The sequence below is a fragment of the Thunnus thynnus genome, chromosome 21, assembly GCF_963924715.1.
Source record: "Thunnus thynnus chromosome 21, fThuThy2.1, whole genome shotgun sequence".
NCBI lineage: Eukaryota > Metazoa > Chordata > Actinopteri > Scombriformes > Scombridae > Thunnus > Thunnus thynnus.
In genome coordinates, this window is record NC_089537.1 from 1,757,173 (window position 1) to 1,778,555 (window position 21,383).

At 37.7% G+C, this 21,383-nt stretch overlaps 1 protein-coding gene across 1 annotated transcript; it reads right to left on the bottom strand.

Annotated features, from left to right (window-relative positions):
* Positions 1-1,251: 1,251 nt before the first annotated feature.
* Positions 1,252-19,765, bottom strand: LOC137173786 (NACHT, LRR and PYD domains-containing protein 12-like). The gene is made up of 11 exons (XM_067578861.1): positions 19,626-19,765; positions 17,447-17,560; positions 13,283-13,479; positions 11,358-13,149; positions 8,395-8,568; positions 7,166-7,339; positions 5,886-6,071; positions 4,387-4,560; positions 3,796-3,969; positions 3,192-3,369; positions 1,252-1,281 (listed from the first exon to the last, which is right to left on the bottom strand). Exons 1-11 carry the CDS (start codon positions 19,757-19,759, stop codon positions 1,252-1,254), a joined length of 3,327 nt encoding a protein of 1,108 aa, XP_067434962.1. The 5' UTR covers positions 19,760-19,765.
* Positions 19,766-21,383: the final 1,618 nt, after the last annotated feature.

Below are 21,383 nucleotides of genomic sequence, written 5' to 3' on the forward strand. Positions count from 1 at the left end.
TCATTATTTCTACTTTGCTGCTCTGACTGTCTTCCTTACTACTTTGACTGTTGTAAATTCTCTTCTGCTTCATACATTAGTTTTAGTCCACAGTTAACTCTCAATGCGATTCTGAGATGCTTGATAAATTGGGTTTGGGGAAAAAAATTTAATCTTAGATGCATTGCGATGCAGACGTGGACCATTCTGCATTGATTCACAAATGTCAAAAATTGATTTTCTAAATGTTAGTTTAATAATGTGATCTTCACGGAACGAAAAAAGAGGACCTCAAATGCAAGGGCAGTATAGCACCTGGCCAGTCTACAGTGCGCAAACACTTATCCTACAGTTCATCTTCAAAAAAGGCAGCGGTTGCAAGTATTTTTTGATTTAATGACTAAATATTTACTTTTGTGAGACAAATGTAAAATATATTGTGTGTGTATGCGCCATCACTCTAAGAGACTAATGTTAGCAGAGCAAAGCAGTGAACTCCAGCAGTAACAAATGAGACCAGCTGACCAACACACACTACAGCATTAAATAACTTAAACCAACCCTGAGGTGAAAATAACTTAGTGCTAAGTCAGTTTCACCTCAAAAACCCTATGCCCTCTCAGCATGTTAGACAACGATGTCTTTCCCTGGAGCTAACAGTGCAGCAGAGAGACTGCTCTCCACTGCCAGAGACATGATGTTAATAACACAGGGCAGCACTCCTCCTCCTCCTCACTTTGTTATTCTCATATAGGCAGAAGACTGAAAGATGCTTTCAATTTAATTCATTCAAATGCTGTTAACTTTTTAAAATAAAAAGGCTGTAGACCCTTTATCTTATCTGCCAGATATGTTTCATATGGTATTACAGTGGACTAAGGACACCAGTGAATGGTTTGTCACACAGTATACTGGAGCAAAAGACTGAAAACAACACCCTGTTTTCTATTCATTCAATCGAAAAATTGATTTTAAAGTATCAGAATCAAAATCAAATTGTGAGATTCACAAAGATTCCCACCCCTATTGATAAATATGGACCCAGGACAGTCTGACTTATAACACCTGTTGTTTTAATCTTTTATACATCAAACAGCTAATGTATAACACATTTGTGAAGTGCTGACTTAACAAAATCCAGAGATAACTGTTCAGTTTGTGGTCAGTTAAGAGTCTTAAGTGAAGATGACAAAATCCAGATCCAGACTCCGGTCCAGATGGATCATGAGGATACAGCTGATGATCTCTCAACACACACTCCTGGATTTTCACTCACACTCTGACAGAGATCCCCACTTCCATCTGATGAGAGGAGAAGAAACAACAAGGTCATATATCAGTGTTAAGTGAGACTCATTTCATCAGCTGTCAGTCAGTGATGCAGCACATCCAGTATAAAGAGCAGCAGGGACTTCAGTCCTGTTCAGACCAGAAGTGGAACAGCTGTGCAGCGTAGCCATCTTCCTTTCAGCTCTCATATTATGTTGGAGTGAAAACATCGGAGCTCCAAGCTCACAGACCCACAGAGACTTTTGCATCAAGTCTGTTTACTCTGCAGGTTTCACTTAAGTACACAGAGGAAATGAAATACTGAGAGTTCTGAACACATCATTACTGCAGAAACAGACATTCACTCATCAGATTACTGATTGATTTACTGTTGATACATGTGAATTGTATACAAGCTTAAAAACTAGAGAGTCTCTGTGGGATTTGAAGATCTTACCTGCTGTTATATCATCACATAACAATCAGTCAGAGCTCCCAGCTAAACAGCTGCTGTGATTCCTGGACTTCAGCAGAGGTTCTGGTCTATATAATGATACTAACTGTGTTTACAGTACAGTAATACAATATTGCTGAAACGAGCATGGAGTGACTCTAACTCTACTTTCTCTTTGAAAGAAAGCTAAAAACCTATCCCTTCACTTTAGCCTTTAACTACCTTTTCTCTCAGTCAGCTTCCCACTAATGCAATACAGCACTTCTTTTAAAATGTTGTATCTTTATTTACTTGATTTTATACATTCCATATATTCTATTTTAACATTGTTTTTATTCATTTAATTTATTATTATTATTATTATTATTATTATTATTATTATTATTATTATTATTATTATTATTATTAATAATAATGTCAAGCCTGTATTCTATTTTATGTTTCAGTGGGTTTTATGTTCCATTCAATGTTATGCACTCTATGTATTGTAGTTTCATGTTATTTTATTTGATCTCAATTTTATTATTATCAAGTGGATTTTATTTTCCATCTTACTGAGGTCAGTGATTGGTAGGTTTGAGAAAAAAGACTGTGATATGTAGTGTGTTAACCCCCACAGTGCCACTATGGGTGTTTTTTTTCTGAGGCAGCTTTTTTCTGAGTTGTGCCCAACACAGATAAGAGCCACAGTGAGGTGAAAGCCGTGGGAAGACGTTCTGGGATAAGCTGAAAGAGGCTTATTTTGTTTAATCTAGACCGGTGGTGAGTCTGTGTCCATTAGGAAAAGGGAGATTCTGTTTGCTTATGGCTTCAGACATCTAGCCGACTTACAGATTGTGTACACACAGCAAAATAGTTTATACGTTTTCGCTTAAGTCTGAAATTACCACCGCTGTGGTACGAATTATATGTACTATATTTGGTGGGTATATTTTCCATCTTATGTTACATGGGTGCTGAGGTCAGTAGTTGGTAGATTTGAGAAACAAAGACTGTGGTGTGTGTTTTTTTTCTCTGGGGCAGCTTTGGGTTGCACCCAACACAGATAAGACCCAGAGTGAGGTTAAACCCATGGGAAGACATTCTGGGGTAAGCTGAAAGAGAATTATTTCAGTTAATCAAGGTGAGTCTGTGTCCACTGGGAAAAGGGAGGTTCTTTTTGTATATGGCTTCAGAGACATCAGTGTCGACTTACAGATTGTGCACACACCACAAAATACTTTCTGAGTATTTGCTTATTAAGTCTCAAATTAGTATGCATTCTATATATTGTATTTTCACTTTATTTTAACCTATTTTTATTAATATTATCAGGTGGGTTTTATTTTCCATTTTATGTACATTTACATATTTTTTTTTGTTCATTTTATGTCTTTTATATGTGAAGCACTTTGTGCATGTCATTTCCTTTGTTGTAAATCAGTAAGCTGCATTTTTTGTATGAAAAGTGCCATACAAACAAAGTTATTAGTATTATTATTATTTTTACTGACCCCATAGTCTCCAATCTACAGTGTGGGCTCTCTACAAGTTCACATAGCAGCTTCACCCCTGGATCCTGAAGCTTGTTGTAGTACAGATCCAGCTCTCTCAGATGGGAGAAGTTGGACTTAAGAGCTGAGGCCAGAGAAGCACAGCTGATCTCTGACAAACTGCAGCGACTCAATCTGGATAAAGAATAAATAATGTCACTTTAGAAGACAAAATTCCTGTTTAAAATAATTTAATGTTTCATAATCTGTTCAGAACTGAAGAAGATTTAGAATGTAGAAGTTTAGAAAATGGAAACTCCAAACACCTGAACCCAACAGGATGCAGGTTAAAACTGTCAAGTACAAAAGATGAAAAAGTGTTTAAGAGGTTCAGAGTTAAATATACAGTACAGTTTTTCTTGTTATGTGTATGTTTTAATGTGGAGTTCAACATTGCTCTGCCACATGCAATGGACTAAATCACTGAAGAGGAAAATAGACTTTACTGTTAAGATACTCAGTGTGGATCAGCATAATATCAGCTTAATGTCTGCAGTTTAGTGTCACTACAACTGTCACATCATATTAATCTCAGCACAGAAGTAAAAAATGGGGTCTGACCTCAGAGTCTCCAGTCTACAGTGTGGACTCTCCAGAAAATCACACAGCAGCTTCACTCCTGAATCCTGCAGTTTGTTTTCACTCAGATGCAGCTCTCTCAGATAGGAAGGGTTGGACTTCAGAGCTGAAGCCAGAGAAGCACAGCTGATCTCTGACAAACTGCAGCGCCTCAATCTGAATAAAGAATACACAATGTCACTTTAGAAGACAAAGTTCCTGCTTGAAATAATTCAATGTTTCATAATCTATTCAGAGCTGAAGAATTTCAGAATGTATAAGTTTACGAAATGGAAAGTCCAAACACCTGAACCCAACAGGATGCAGGTTAAAAACTGTGAAATACAAAAAGAGGAAAAAAACATAGTTTCAGAAGTTCAGAGTGAATTATCCAGTGGATGTTTTTTTTTTTTTTGGAACTCGGCATTGCCCTGACACAGTCGATGGACTAAACCACTTAAAAAGAAAATAGACTTTGTCATTTAGATACTCAATGTGGAGCAGCATTATATCAGCTTTATATCTGCAGTTCAGTGTCACCACAACTTTCACATCATATTAATCTCAGCACATAAGTAAAAAATGGTGTCTGACCTCAGTGTCACCAGTCTACAGTGTGGACTCGCCAGAAAAACACACAGTAGCTTCACTCCTGAATCCTGCAGCTTGTTGTCACTCAGTTCCAGCTTTCTCAGATGAGAGGGGTTGGACTTCAGTGCTGAGGCCAGAGAAGCACAACTGATCTCTGACAAACTGCATTGACTCAATCTGAATAAAGAATAAATGACATAGATAAAAATCCATTTATAATCCAATCAGATGTGTTTTAAAAAATTGTTTTAGCTGCATTTAGGACTAACTCATGTTTATTGCGCATAACTTCTAAATCAGCAAGGCAGTTATGGAGAGATTTTACAGCAGAATATACAGCATCCGCAATGCAATACAAGATAGTGTCATCGGCATAAAAATGTATATTACATCCAGTTACAGAATTGAATGCCTTTGAAAGATCAATAAAAAGAGCTGCACAGTGTTTCAGTGAGCCAAAATTATGTAATTTAAAACAGGAGTGGCAGCAGTAACAGTGCTGCACTTTTCTCTAAAACCAGACTGGTGTGTGCTTACAATAGAATGTGCTGAGAGGAATGATTTAAGCTGATCATTTACTAGACATTCCTAGTACTTTTGCTAGGCATAACAATTTAGAGATAGACCTATAATTGTTAAGCTTAAGCAGCCTTCCAGACCTTAGGAACTGTACCAGATAAAACATCCTGTACCATGATACTGTACCATGATAAAACATCAACCAAACATTGTTCATGAAAACACATTAAAATTAATTTAAACCTAAAACATATTTCTTCTTCAGCAAGTAAACATTATCAATTTAAAATAGATAATCTGTATACAGACTAAACTTTGTACAATACAAAGATGAAAATATGGAAAAAATAAATTAACTTTACGGATGTAAGTTATGTACAGTACTGTGCAAAGGTTTTAAGCACTTTAGATGTTTAGATTCTTATTCATTATGCAATATCATCAGGGAGGTGTATGATTGGTCCCAAATTTATTCATGACATGACAATGACCCTAGCATACAGCTAGAGTCATAAAGAACTATTTTCAGCAACAAGAAGAATGATGAGTCCTGCAACAGATGGTATGGTATGGCCCTCACAGAGCCCTGATCTCAACATCATGGAGTCAATCTGGGATAACATGAAGAAGCACCTGAGATGGTCTAACTAATAAATCCGCAGATGAACATTCTTTCTCCAGGATGGTTACAACAACCTACCTGCAAGTTACCTTGAAAAACTGGGTTAAAGTGCACTGAGGAGAACTGGTGCTGTTTTAAAAGCAAACCTGCTCACAGCAAAGATTGGTTTCATTTAGGTTTCTGCTGTTTACTCAACTTTGTAAGAAATTAACTGATGAATTAAAACAATTTAAAAGCAATATTTTTGTAAGCATTCTCAATTTACTTTTAGTGCCGAAGACTTTTGCACAGTACTGTATGTACATAAATGAGGTTCAGTTGTTAAACATTAAGATCAACAAAAGTAACATTTTGGACTGACCCAAGAGTCTCCAGTCTACAGTGTGGACTTTCCAGAAAATCATATAGCAGCTTCACTCCGGAATCTTGCAACTTGTTGTTACTCAGCTGCAGCTCTCTCAGATGGGAGCCAAAATGGGAGGGATTGAACTTCAGAGCTGAGACCAGAGAAGCACAGCTGATCTCTGACAAACTGCAGTCACTCAATCTGCATAAAGAGTAAATGCTGTCACTTTAGAAGACAAACTTCCTGCTTGAAATCATTCAATGTTTCATAATCTGCTCAGAGCTAAAGAAGGTTTAGAATGTAAAAGTTTATAAAATAAAAACTCCAAACACCTGAATCCAACAGGATGCAGGTTAAAAACTGTCAAATACAAACAGTGAAAAGAGTTCTTATTAATATCAATGACAACATGCTGCTACTTCAGTAAAAACGTAGTGATGCCAGCTCTTAATCTCTTCATCTCCACCAGTTTACAAAGATACCAAATATGTCAGGATGGATTTTGAGGATTTGGGGATAAAATTATGTTCAATATATCTACAAAATTTACATTTATTGGAATGGAGTTGCCTTAAAAACTTAGAGCATCTTGTGTTTTAATATTTCAGTCAGTATATAGGCACAGCTTCATAAAAGTGTTTAAACATTTAAATACTGGATATTATATTTGTTACTGTCTGATTGAGTGTTTTTATTTTTAATTTAAAAAAATAAAATTTTATGTAAAAATGAAAGGTTTAAGAGGTTCAGAGTGAAATGTCCAGTGTAGGATTTATCTTGTTATATGAAGGTTTTAAATATTGCTCTGACATAGTCAATGGAGTAAACCACTGAAGAAGACAATAGACTTTACCATTAAGATTGTAAGAACCATATTAAGAATCGATTAGATGTATTTAGTGATTTAGTACTGATATGTTGAAATGCTCCTTTAGTTAGGCTATGAATTATGTCATAGCCAGTAGCTCAGTTAGAGTTAATCATCTGTAGATGAAGACAGTTTTTTGACCACAGAGCCAAGTTTAGCACAGAGTAAATCTTGTAACTGTATTTGTTCTAAGTGAATGTTATAAATGGAGTTGCTGCCTTTGAAGATTCATTTCACGTGAAAGTTATAGCGGATACACAGACTGTCACTGTAGTGGTAATGTGGATTGCCGGACACATAGAAGATTGCCACTATAAAGATACTCAGTGTGGATCATCACAATGTCAAGTTTATATCTGCAATTTATAACACCACAAGTTTCATATCACATTAATCTCAGCACAGAAGTAAAAAAATGGTGTCTAACCCCAGATACTCCAGTCTACAGAGTGGACTCTCCAGAAAATCACACAGCAGCTCCACTCCTGAATCCTCTAGCTCGTTGTAACTCAGCTCAAGCTCTCTCAGATCGGTGGGGTTGGACTTCAGAGCTGAGGCCAGAGAAGCACAACTGATCTCTGACAAACTGCAGAGACTCAATCTGAATAAGCAATAAATGATGTAGACAAAATCCATTTATAATCCAATCAGATATGTTCAGGTTTTAAATGTGTATTTCAACAGTGCTACAGTATGTCCTCATCAATCAGTGTGATAACATTCACTGTAGTAACCTGGTTACTGTAAATCCTTATGTACATGTAGCAAGTCAGTAATCAGCCTTTTCCATTAAATCTGACCTTATTCTGTAAGTGTGGCTCACTGATTTTAACTGTATTAGTGAGAGAAAATGCTGCTTTCTGACCTTTTGTTTTGTGTTTTTGGAGTGTGTGTTTTTGTTGGAGCAGACAGCATAGTGAGAGGAGGACAGACAGAGTAGAACTTTTCCTCACAATATGTCTGAATTTAACAAATATTTAAATGATCAGTGCTAGAAACCAACTTATTTAGACTTCTAAAGGCTGCTTTGTGTTAGTTTCAGTTTCAGTGTTAGTCAGACTTCAGATGGAATTATTTTAAATACAAGGCTGCATCGCTCTGTGTAAAGATCTTTGCTTTCATCCAGCTGCTCCACTGTTACTTTCTCTGTCTGCAGTCTGTTGTTCTGCACATACACACATGTAAAAAGCTGATACATGACTGAGAAATCAGAGTTCTTGAGGAGAAATCTACCTGTGGAAACGAGGTTTCTCTCATCCCATACCCTGATTACAGAAACCAGTTTCTTGTTTACATGACATTTAAGAAATCAGATGACTGGAGAAAGTCAACTGTAACCTGCTTACTGAGGTGCATGTAAAGAGCAATGAAAGAGCTTTTCCATAAAATGAGCGGAGTGACTTTGTCATTGTGTTATTAGGGATCATCATAATGTCAGCCTTCTACAGACATCACCCAAACTGCACCCAAACACTTTAAATGTACGAAGTAATTTTACACTGAACAAGACTGTGGATGTTGACTGTGGAAAATGAATTCTACAGATTAGTGCTAAGCCAAATCCTGAAAAATGTATGGAGCAAATGTTTGAACCTTCAAAGTGTTGAATTGAATATATACAAAAAAAACTACCAAAGATACAATCGGTGAACTGACCTCAGAGTCTCCAGTCCACAGTGTGGACTCTCCAGTCCATCAGACAACAGCTTAACCCCTGAATCTTGCAGGTTGTTTTCACTCAGATCCAGCTCTCTCAGATGGGAGGGGTTGGACTTCAGAGCTGAGGCCAAAACTCCACAGTGAGTCTCTGAGAGTCCACAGTCAGAAAGTCTGTCATGACAAATATATTGCAACATAAGCTATCATGAAAGAGGACATATATTTACTTCATTCATTGATGACAATTTGACATTTTCTGTTTTGATTAATTTTTGCTCTTCAAATCAGTCGTTCAACTAATCTTATCTCACTGTGTTTGACACAAAACAATAATTCTTATCACTCTCATATCAGCAGACATTTAATTTTGCAGGTACAGAAAATGGAGTTACATTGAGGCTCCCATAATTTCCACAGTCTGATAGTGTGATAGTTAGCATGAGGCCATCCTGATAAGAGAACCATTTTATAATTTAAAAACATTTTATAATTAATGTAATTAAATATAATATACTGCCACCACTGGGCATGTGCAATATTTTTCTCCTGTACAATATTTTAAGACTGATATGCTGCCATCATTGGGACACAGGTGAAATGTTTATTTCACTACGTCACTTTAAGTACTGATCATGTGCAATACATGTCATCCAACACTCCATACACCACCACTTCATATCTGTCACCATACCTGTCTGTATTTGCTGCTGATGCTGTTGCACCTTGTTAGTTGTATTTTTGTTTTATTTTATTGTTAGTTGCATTTTATACTTTATATTATATTATTATATCATATTTTGTACTTATATTGCTTAGATTCTACACTCTTTGTCACTGGTATTTTTACCTTTCTGTCTTATCTATTCTCTATACAAATGGACAAAGTAAATATGTGTAAAGTCTTAAATACAAATGCACCATTTGAGGATGATGCAATGCAATTTTGTTGTGCTTGCATAACAACAATAAAGTTCTTAACGACTGCATGACAGACGACTGAATGACGTTTCTAAAAAACTGATTCAGCACACAAAAACAATAACAAACCAATAAGGTTTTAATTAGTTTCAACATGATGTCATCAGAAAGATATTATCAGGGTATCAGCATTAAAAACATAAAATTGACCTTTAATGTGTATAAGATCTCTTTCACAGTCTGAATTCTATCATTCTGCTTTTATATATTCATCAGACCTGTGCATTTCCTGCTTCTACTCTTCTCTACACCAACAAGAGAGAAAACACCTGAAAGTTTCTTTCTGTGACAAACAGAATATAAGAAAGACTTAAAACAAGGCTATGTAACTTCCCTTCCCTGTACTGTTATAGTTTATAACAGTTATTTAAAAGTTGAATTCTTAAGTAATAAGATGCATCATTGCTCAAACAACTTCAGAGGTTTCTTAGTGCAAGTCTTTCTCTCGCATGAAAAGTAGTTTACAGAGGCTAATGTTAGTTCATGTTAGCAAACATTAGATATTGTTGTATAATTGACATTACTGAAACAATTTTCTGATTTGATGACTACTTGTGCTACCAAATCAGGATGTCATAGCAACATTATCTCATAATTGTCCCTTGTGGCCACAGTGGCTGCTTCAACAAAGGTTACATACTCAATTTAAATAATAATTAAAGCAGCAAGCAGCAAGCACCTTGCGTGTGTCAGAGTGAGCAGCAGCTCTAGTATCGCTACAGGAGGTCAGTTGACACAGCTCTGATTTGTCAGGATTATCAGACACTGTGTGAATGGGTAAAATATTATTTCCTCTGTGCAGTACGTGGTGCTGGAGATGTTATATTGGAAATTGTGTATATACTTGATGAGCTATGTGTCATTTAGGCTTCACTTCCTGTTGCCTGTAGGCAATAATACATAAGTGAAATATTAATGCAGCAATATATTTACCAGTAGGCAACTGACATGGATATAGATTTTCATGAATATTGGCAATTGCATATAGGTGACAACTATAAATGCCTGTAAATGGTCAGAAATACACTTCAAATGAGCACTAATTTCAAAGTGGCCAACTTTCTGTTGAATTTGGGGCATTGCACCAAAATCTTTTTTGTCTAGAGATGTTACATGTGCCTACCAAATTTTGTACATCTAGGTTAAACATAACATGAGTGCTACTTCTTTGAAATTCTGTAGGGGGCACTATCATGTCATCTTGCCACACCCAAGCCCAAAACCCATGTTAGATAAAACCCTTCACTTTTATGACCAATTGAACCTGCCTGAATGAGGACAGTATTATTTCCTGTGTGGACTACGTAATGCTGGAGATGATGTATTGGAAATTGCATATACATCTGATGATCTATGTGTTACCTAGGCTTCACTTCCTATTGCCACTAGGTGGTGCTTCACAAGTGGGTCATTAATGCAGCAATACATTTAGTGGAGGTCACCTGACATGCATATGCATTTTTATGAATATGGGACGTTGCACCAAGGAATTAAATATCACTTCCTGTTTTCACTATGTGGCACTAGAGAAAACTCACTAATTATACCTACATGTTGCTATATATCATGTGTAGACCACACCATGTTAATTTCATGTAAATCTGATGATGTTTGTCACATAACACTGACTTCGTCTTGTCAGTGGGTTGTGCTATGACTATGACTCAATATGTGCATTTAGATGTCTTCAGGACTGGTTTGTTATCCACCAGGTAAAATTTGGGGCAGATTGGACATTGTAAAGTCAAGTTACAACAGTTTCCTCTTTCATATTGAAACATGCAAATTTTCTGCATTGCCATGGCAACAGCGTTCCATGAAAACTCGAAAGCTTCACAATTTGGCATTGTGATGGTCTTGAGATTTCACTGACCAAATTTGAGGTGGACCTTTTGAATAATAAAAATTTTATATTGTTTATATTTGAAGAACTAATTCACTAACCTACACTGATTAATAATGTTAATCACATCTGGACTTACTGAGCCTTTCTGCAGTTCCTCACAGCTGGGATCAGTCTCAGTCGTCCCTCCTCTGTTGTCTTGTACTTCTTCAGCTCCAATTCATCAAGAACCTCCTCTGACATCTGCAGCATGTAGGCCAGAGCTGAGCAGTGGATCTCAGAGAGTTTCCTCTCTGATCTGTTGTCTGACTTAAGGAACTCTTGGATCTCCTGATGTACTGAGCGGTCGTTCATCTCCATGAGACAGTGAAAGATGTTGATGCTTCTGTCAGGAGAGATATCAGGGGTGTTCATCTTCTTCAGCTTGTTGATGACTCTCTGGATGATTTCCGGACTGTTCTCTGCCTGACCCAGCAGGCCTCCTAAGAGACTCTGGTTGGACTTCAGAGAGAGGCCATGAAGGAAACAAACAAACAGGTCCAGGTGGCCATTTTTACTTTTGAGAGATTTCTCCATGGCTCTCATCAGGAAGACATCCACAGATAGATCAATGTGTTTTTTTCCCAGGAAGTTCTCCAGTACCTCCGTCTTCCTGTTGGTGTAGCAGTGGTACATGTAGACTGCAGCCAGAAACTCCTGAACGCTCAGATGAACAAAGCAGTAGACTGTTTTCTGGAAAATCACACTCTCTCTTTTGAAGATCTCGGTACAAACTCCTGTCAACACTGAGGCCTCTGTGACGTCAAGACCACACTGCTCCAGGTCTTCTTGGTAGAACATGATGTTTCCTTTCTCCAGATGTTCAAACGCCAGTCTCCCTAGCTTCAGAATAACTTCCATGTCAGCCTCCGTCAGCTCCTGTGGACTTGTCTCATGTCCCTCATCATATTTGTGCTTCTTCCTCTTTGTCTGAACCAGCAGGAAGTGTGAGTACATGTCAGTCAGGGTCTCGGGCAGCGCTCCTCTTTGGTCTGTAGTCAACATGTGCTCCACAACTGTAGCAGCGATCCAGCAGAAGACTGGGATGAGACACATAATGTGGAGACTCCTGGATGTCTTGATGTGTGCAATGATTTTGCTGGACAGCTCTTCATCACTGAATCTCCTCCTGAAGTACTCCTCCTTCTGGGCATCAGTGAAGCCTCGCACTTCGGTTACCCTGTCAACACATATAGGAGGGATCTGATTGGCTGCTGCAGGTCGGGAAGTTATCCAGACGAGAGCCAAGGGAAGCAGGTTCCCCTTGAAGAGGTTTGTCAACAGCACGTTGACTGATGACTTCTGTGTGACATCAGACACGACCTTCCTGTTCTTGAAATCCAATGAAAGCCTGCTTTCATCCAGGCCATCAAAGATGAACAAAACTTTACAGACAGCGAGCTTCTCTGCTGTGATCTTCTGTAATGTTGGATGGAAAACATGGATCAGCATAAGGAGACTGTACTGATCATCTTTGATCAAGTTCAGCTCCCTGAATGAAAGCAGAATCACCAGACTGACATCTTGGTTTTCCAAGCCCTCTGCCCAGTCCAGAGTGAACTTCTGCACTGAGAAGGTTTTTCCAATGCCAGCGACGCCATTTGTCAGAACGACTCTGATGTCTTTCTGTTGGTCAGGTAAGGCTTTAAAGATGTCATGACATTTGATTGGAGTGTCATGGAAGGTCTTCATCTTGGAAGCTGTCGCAAGCTGCCTCACTTCATGTTGGGTATTAACCTCTTCACTCTGTCTCTCTGTGATGTAGAGCTCAGTGTAGATCCTGTTAAGGAGGGTTTCACTTCCCGCTTCATCAGTTCCTTCAGTCACACATTCACATCTCCCCCTCAGACTAATCTTATGTTCATCTAAAACCTCCTGCAGACCACTATCTGCTGAAAGAAAGAAAAAGATGTATTATTAAAAAGAAATATGCCTCACTGTTTTCACTTTCAGTACGCTAGTGGTGGTAGCTTCCTGTCCTATTTTCAGAGATGATGACATCAGCAGACAGATCTTCAGTCTTACTTTGTACAATGCTGGTCTGACTGTCTGTCTGCAGTCGAGTTCTTGTTCTGGATCTTTCTCTACACTGGGGACAGGAGGAGTCTCCTGATGAAGCAGACTGTCTGCAGAACCAGCTGATGGAGACTGGATCCTTCAGGACATCCTGACATAAAGAACAGCAGCACAGCTGCTCCTCCACAGAAACACCCCTCCTCTTCCTCTGTCTGTGGACATGAACAAATTTGTTATGACACATGACATTATTGGTGGCCATCCTACAGTTGCATGCAGCTCTTTCCCTACATTAACAGTATGTAAGTATGTAACAGACTGTAAGTATTTGGAAAATTACACATTTGTAGTCTTCAAGCTCTGTGCTTCAGCACATTCAATTTGGAGTAAAATAATGAACACTACAATTGCAAGAGTTCAAAAGTAATTAGACAGACACAAAAATGCACCAGCAAAGGTGGTGAAAAAGAAGACTGCAAGCTAGTAAACAATGATGTGTGACATGGAGTGGCTCCACCGGAGATGGGCTCCTGAATACATCTCAAACTTGGACCTAAAAAGTGGGACATTTTGCAAAATAACCTTCAAATAATCTTCAGAAAAGACTCTAAAGAAGAGGTAATAGCATTAATCAGCAAGAACAGAAGAGGAAATATCAACTTTGGATATATTTTTTAAATCAAAATAATTAGCTAGCTGTCAAATGCTAACTGGTACTTGCCATTGTTACCAACTTTCCAAAGAAACTGCATTTAGGAAGCTAACAGCAGAGTTATTTTGTGAAGATAAGGAGAGAAATGAAGAGGCCCTTGTTGGTGGTATTCTCCCTCTCTCTCCATGAACTGATGTGATGGCAGTGCAGCGACATTTGCAGAGGCCTCTGCTAGCTCGACTATGCAGTGTCTTTGTCCATGTCTATGTCTATGTCTGTGTCATCGTGTTGAGTGCAAGGCAAATATGTCTATGATCATCAGTTTGTTTTGGACATACGTAACAAAGACTTTTGCTACGAGAAATACTGGCTGGGAGCTAGATCAGCCGAGCATGCTTGGTCTGCTAAGCCCAGTGGGCCCAAAGGAGACCACAGCCTTGCCTGGAGCTGCACCAGAGAGGAAACATCAAAAGCAGGGTGACAGAATGAGGAGGCTGGGCAAACACAAAGGAGTGCAAGCTAGACTAACTGTTAACCCATACACAGTTCCAACAATCTTGCTGCCTAATGTTTGTTCTCTGGACAGCAAAATGGATTATATAACTCCCCAATCAGTGCTGGTCACTCGTTGACATACAAAAGCTGTCTACATCGAACTGAGACATGTACTTTCTTTATCCTTTCTGTTGTTGTTGCACTGCTGTGGGCTGGGAGGGACAGCATTTTGGTTTTTTTGTGTTTACAAATACACAAGAAAATGATAATAATATAAATCATGAATCTTGAATTTAAAATACTAGCTTCATAAATTAGCTTTGCAAATGTTTAATGAGGAGGGAAATGGATTCAACCCCTTTTTTTGTGACCACAAGGATACACACAATGCGTTTTGGAAAGTAAATATAAACATGACTTTTTTTGTAAACAAGAAAACTCGACAGGGCTCCTTTTAGCTGCTATGAGCCACTAAAAGTCAGAAAAAATAAGCAGGAGGCAACTGAGCAAAACAGAAAAGTCCACAAGTCCTGTGTTGTGGTGTTGAACAGAGAGCTCTGGTAAAGTCGCCTCATAATGAATCTTTTCATTTGTGTTTCTCTCTCTCACTGTTTCTACTATGATCTCCCTCTCTGTGTGTGAGTGTGACAGAAGTTGCACAGATTTTCTTTTTCCCAAACGTTAAATATCAGACTCAGTTTCTTCTGATGCAGTGGTAAGTCTGCAGTGATAAATCAGCTGCAGCAGGCTGTTTGTATAAATTTCCATTAGCTCCTCCAATATTTTCTGCCCTTGAACAGGCACATGTTATGACACATTCTGTATTGCATGAGACAAAACACTCAGTTTTCTGCCATTTTACCTGCACTAAACCCCAGTGCAGTCCTTTAGTGAAAAAAGACAACATTGAACTTGTTACTAAATCCTTGGTAAATATCACCCTGGGTTACCTATTACTACTATTGATTTTTTTTTACTGGAAAATCACATACCAATACCAGCCCGGTTTCTGTCTCTAGCTAACATGTACATGAAAATCTGTTCTAGATTACAGCTGATTGAGGGCCCAGGTTCATTATTGAAGTCTGGGGGTTCTTCTTTGAACCACTTGAGTGACAGACAGCTGGATATTAGTGACTCTGCTCTCTGTCTGTGGAAACAACAATTGTTTTACACATATCATTAGTTCTTGGAAAAAGCAGATGTAACATGAAACGTGGCACATAATCATGATTTGAGAATGACAACAAATAGTTATGATTATCTCTCCTTCTGCATATTCTAAAAATGTTATTGAGAGCTGCAAAATGGTTACGTTTGAGTGAAGAGTTTTTAACATCTACATGATTGAGAACACAAAGTCTGTCATGTCTGATGTGAATATACTGAATGACAAAAAATATTTCTATGTAACAGTTTATTTACTAATAGCAACACTAAAGGCACTGCTGCCTGATGCTGGGCTGTCAGATTAACTTGTGCATGTCTAGAAAGCTGTTGTTAAATGACATTTCAATACTGAATCATTTTCTGGTCAGTTTACAGTAGAAACAGTCTCTTACTTTGTGTCTGATGGTTCATTACAGAAGTCTGGAACATGACCTCTAGACCGGTCACTCTTCATAGACAGACAGCTGGATATTAGAGACTCTGCTCTCTGGCTGTGGTCCTCACCTCTGGAAACATTAGATATTTTACATACATCATTACTTCTTGTAAAGAGCAGATATAAACACATGCAACATGTCATATTAGCACTATTTAGTTCATCACAACAGCTGATGATGTTCATATTTCAGTTTTTACTTTTATCTACAGCTAAAAACAGATGTGAGTGAAGAGATTTGAACTTCTGCATGTGTAAACACTGTGAATGAATATGACACACATCCTCAACATTTATCTCCTGTAAACTCACAATTGTTTGTAGAGTCTGATGCATGAATGTGGTTTGATTGTATCATTTACAGATATTTTTATGAGCTGCACAGCTTTACTAAACACATCAGCTGCCACTTCATATTTAGATGGATAAACTTGCTGCAGAAGATACTCAGGCACTGACTAATAACTGATGGAGATGGTTGTGTGTGTGGGTATGTGGAGTGTGGGTTGTCAGTCGGTGGTGAAAGAAATAAAGAAATAATGCAATCAGTGCTTAAACAACAAAAAGGTCAGTGACTGAATTTTTAACAACACAGAATTATAAAACAAATAGTGTTATGTAGGTTGTTAAATGACATTTCAATACTGAATCAGTTTCTGGTCAGTTTACAGTAGAAACAGTCTCTTACTTTGTGTCTGATGGTTCATTACAGAAGTCTGGAACATGACCTCTAGACCGTTCACTCTTCATAGACAGACAGCTGGATATTAGAGACTCTGCTCTCTGGCTGTGGTCCTCACCTCTGGAAACATTAGATATTTTACATACATCATTACTTCTTGTAAAGAGCAGATATAAACACATGCAACATGTCATATTAGCACTATTTAGTTCATCACAACAGCTGATGATGTTCATATTTCAGTTTTTACTTTTATCTACAGCTAAAAACAGATGTGAGTGAAGAGATTTGAACTTCTGCATGTGTAAACACTGTGAATGAATATGACACACATCCTCAACATTTATCTCCTGTAAACTCACAATTGTTTGTAGAGTCTGATGCATGAATGTGGTTTGATTGTATCATTTACAGATATTTTTATGAGCTGCACAGCTTTACTAAACACATCAGCTGCCACTTCATATTTAGATGGATAAACTTGCTGCAGAAGATACTCAGGCACTGACTAATAACTGATGGAGATGGTTGTGTGTGTGGGTATGTGGAGTGTGGGTTGTCAGTCAGTGGTGAAAGAAATAAAGAAATAATGCAATCAGTGCTTAAACAACAAAAAGATCAGTGACTGAATTTTTAACAACACAGAATTATAAAACAAATAGTGTTATGTAGGTTGTTAAATGACATTTCAATACTGAATCAGTTTCTGGTCAGTTTACAGTAGAAACAGTCTCTTACTTTGTGTCTGATGGTTCATTACAGAAGTCTGGAACATGACCTCTAGACCGGTCACTCTTCATAGACAGACAGCTGGATATTAGAGACTCTGCTCTCTGGCTGTGGTCCTCACCTCTGGAAACATTAGATATTTTACATACATCATTACTTCTTGTAAAGAGCAGATATAAACACATGCAACATGTCATATTAGCACTATTTAGTTCATCACAACAGCTGATGATGTTCATATTTCAGTTTTTACTTTTATCTACAGCTAAAAACAGATGTGAGTGAAGAGATTTGAACTTCTGCATGTGTAAACACTGTGAATGAATATGACACACATCCTCAACATTTATCTCCTGTAAACTCACAATTGTTTGTAGAGTCTGATGCATGAATGTGGTTTGATTGTATCATTTACAGATATTTTTATGAGCTGCACAGCTTTACTAAACACATCAGCTGCCACTTCATATTTAGATGGATAAACTTGCTGCAGAAGATACTCAGGCACTGACTAATAACTGATGGAGATGGTTGTGTGTGTGGGTATGTGGAGTGTGGGTTGTCAGTCGGTGGTGAAAGAAATAAAGAAATAATGCAATCAGTGCTTAAACAACAAAAAGGTCAGTGACTGAATTTTTAACAACACAGAATTATAAAACAAATAGTGTTATGTAGGTTGTTAAATGACATTTCAATACTGAATCAGTTTCTGGTCAGTTTACAGTAGAAACAGTCTCTTACTTTGTGTCTGATGGTTCATTACAGAAGTCTGGAACATGACCTCTAGACCGTTCACTCTTCATAGACAGACAGCTGGATATTAGAGACTCTGCTCTCTGGCTGTGGTCCTCACCTCTGGAAACATTAGATATTTTACATACATCATTACTTCTTGTAAAGAGCAGATATAAACACATGCAACATGTCATATTAGCACTATTTAGTTCATCACAACAGCTGATGATGTTCATATTTCAGTTTTTACTTTTATCTACAGCTAAAAACAGATGTGAGTGAAGAGATTTGAACTTCTGCATGTGTAAACACTGTGAATGAATATGACACACATCCTCAACATTTATCTCCTGTAAACTCACAATTGTTTGTAGAGTCTGATGCATGAATGTGGTTTGATTGTATCATTTACAGATATTTTTATGAGCTGCACAGCTTTACTAAACACATCAGCTGCCACTTCATATTTAGATGGATAAACTTGCTGCAGAAGATACTCAGGCACTGACTAATAACTGATGGAGATGGTTGTGTGTGTGGGTATGTGGAGTGTGGGTTGTCAGTCGGTGGTGAAAGAAATAAAGAAATAATGCAATCAGTGCTTAAACAACAAAAAGGTCAGTGACTGAATTTTTAACAACACAGAATTATAAAACAAATAGTGTTATGTAGGTTGTTAAATGACATTTCAATACTGAATCAGTTTCTGGTCAGTTTACAGTAGAAACAGTCTCTTACTTTGTGTCTGATGGTTCATTACAGAAGTCTGGAACATGACCTCTAGACCGTTCACTCTTCATAGACAGACAGCTGGATATTAGAGACTCTGCTCTCTGGCTGTGGTCCTCACCTCTGGAAACATTAGATATTTTACATACATCATTACTTCTTGTAAAGAGCAGATATAAACACATGCAACATGTCATATTAGCACTATTTAGTTCATCACAACAGCTGATGATGTTCATATTTCAGTTTTTACTTTTATCTACAGCTAAAAACAGATGTGAGTGAAGAGATTTGAACTTCTGCATGTGTAAACACTGTGAATGAATATGACACACATCCTCAACATTTATCTCCTTGTAGAGTCTGATGCATGAATGTGGTTTGAGTGTATCATTTACAGATATTTTTATGAGCTGCACAGCTTTACTAAACACATCAGCTGCCACTTCATATTTAGATGGATAAACTTGCTGCAGAAGATACTCAGGCACTGACTAATAACTGATGGAGATGGTTGTGTGTGTGGGTATGTGGAGTGTGGGTTGTCAGTCGGTGGTGAAAGAAATAAAGAAATAATGCAATCAGTGCTTAAACAACAAAAAGGTCAGTGACTGAATTTTTAACAACACAGAATTATAAAACAAATAGTGTTATGTAGGTTGTTAAATGACATTTCAATACTGAATCATTTTCTGGTCAGTTTACAGTAGAAACAGTCTCTTACTTTGTGTCTGATGGTCCAGGTTTATTACTGAAGTCTGGAACATGACCTCTAGACTGGTCACTCTTCATAGACAGACGGCTGGAGCTGGATATTAGAGACTCTGCTCCATCCTCCTCTTCCTCCAAATCATTCATCTTCTGGAGTCTGAGAGGTATACCTGTAACACTAGAGACACACACACATACACAGTATAATAAACCCAGTCCTGCCTCTCAAGTTAGTAGCTTCTTATCAGTTAACATTACTTTACTTTGTTTTCTAGCCATGACAAATATAAACTTTGACTCTGGTTTAAATCCAACAAACAGACCTCAGATAAATATCTGTGACCTTCTTAACTGTGACTGTGACTCTCTATTTTGACCAAACCTATGGAATCAAATAATGGTCATAAATATTTTGAGCTTGTGAAATGGTTTGTGAATGTGTAATACAGTTTTGCAGTTGTAGAAATATGTTGTGCATGTATGAAAAAGTTTTATGCAAAAAGATATAATTTGCATGTGTAAAAATGTTTTTAAGCTGTAGAAATATTTTGTGCATATGTGAAAAAGTTTTGTGTGCACAGATATATTAAGAAGATGTTAGAAATAAAGCTTCAAAATCAACAATGGCAGTGCAACACATTATAGTCATACAATAATGTCAACCGCTGATCCACCCGGGGATACAACTAGCTCTGGCAATTTCTCTCATAAGCATGTTTTAATGGTCAGCCTAGCAATGCTTACATTATTTAATAAAACATGCTAAAGCAGAGTAACAGTATTTAATATGGCCGAGTGATTGCTTTGCCTACAGCTTGAAAAGTTCTTTGCCAGCACTGATGCTGCTACTTTCGTAACACTAGTGGATGTTTGCAAACAGAAAACTACATTACTGTTTTATTCTGGGTACATAAAGCAGCCTTCCTGAACATGAAAATAGCAGAAGAGCCCACACCGCCATCCGTCTTTCAAGACCTGCAGGGGAATGAATGCAACGGAACCATCTGCCCTCTGATTGGACAGATTGACTCTACGTTTACCAATTGGATTCAGACAATGTCAAAATTCATACTGGTAACTTGCAGTTTGTAGTTGTAACTTCAGTGTCGCATAGACAGGTAAAAAATGTGTGTGTCCGTCTCTCATGTGACTTCACTGTCACACACAAAGGTCAGAAATTTGTGTCTCCGTCTCCCAGAAAAAAAATCCTGCACAAATTTTAATTACACATAAACAAAATGTTTCTATAGCTACACAATTTTTCACATATGCACAAAATATTTCTACAACTGCAAAACTTTATTACACATTCACAAACCATTTCACAAGCTCAAAATATTTATGACCATTATTTGATTCTGTGCAAACCAGCTTTCCACATTACAGGGCTGTGAGGATGCAGGAACCAGGAAAAGGAAAAAGGAAACATTTGAAGACATCAACACTGTGATTTCATGGTATAAGTGGCATGGCTTATACCATGAAAACCCATGGCTTTACTCAGGTATCCAAATCAGACCTACAACATCACACCTAGTTAAAGATAATTTAATTTTTACAAAAGTGAAGAAAGATCTTAACAGTTGGTCTGTTTTGGATGCTGGTCTCCATTGTCGTGTCTCTGTTACAAAAATGAATGTACTTCCTCGAATCCATTTCCTATTTTCTATGCTACCTCTCTCTACCCGATACATTTTTTAAGGAGCTTGATTCTATGTGTGGGAATTTTATTTGGAATGGGAAATCTCCCAGGATCAGCTTATCCACTCTT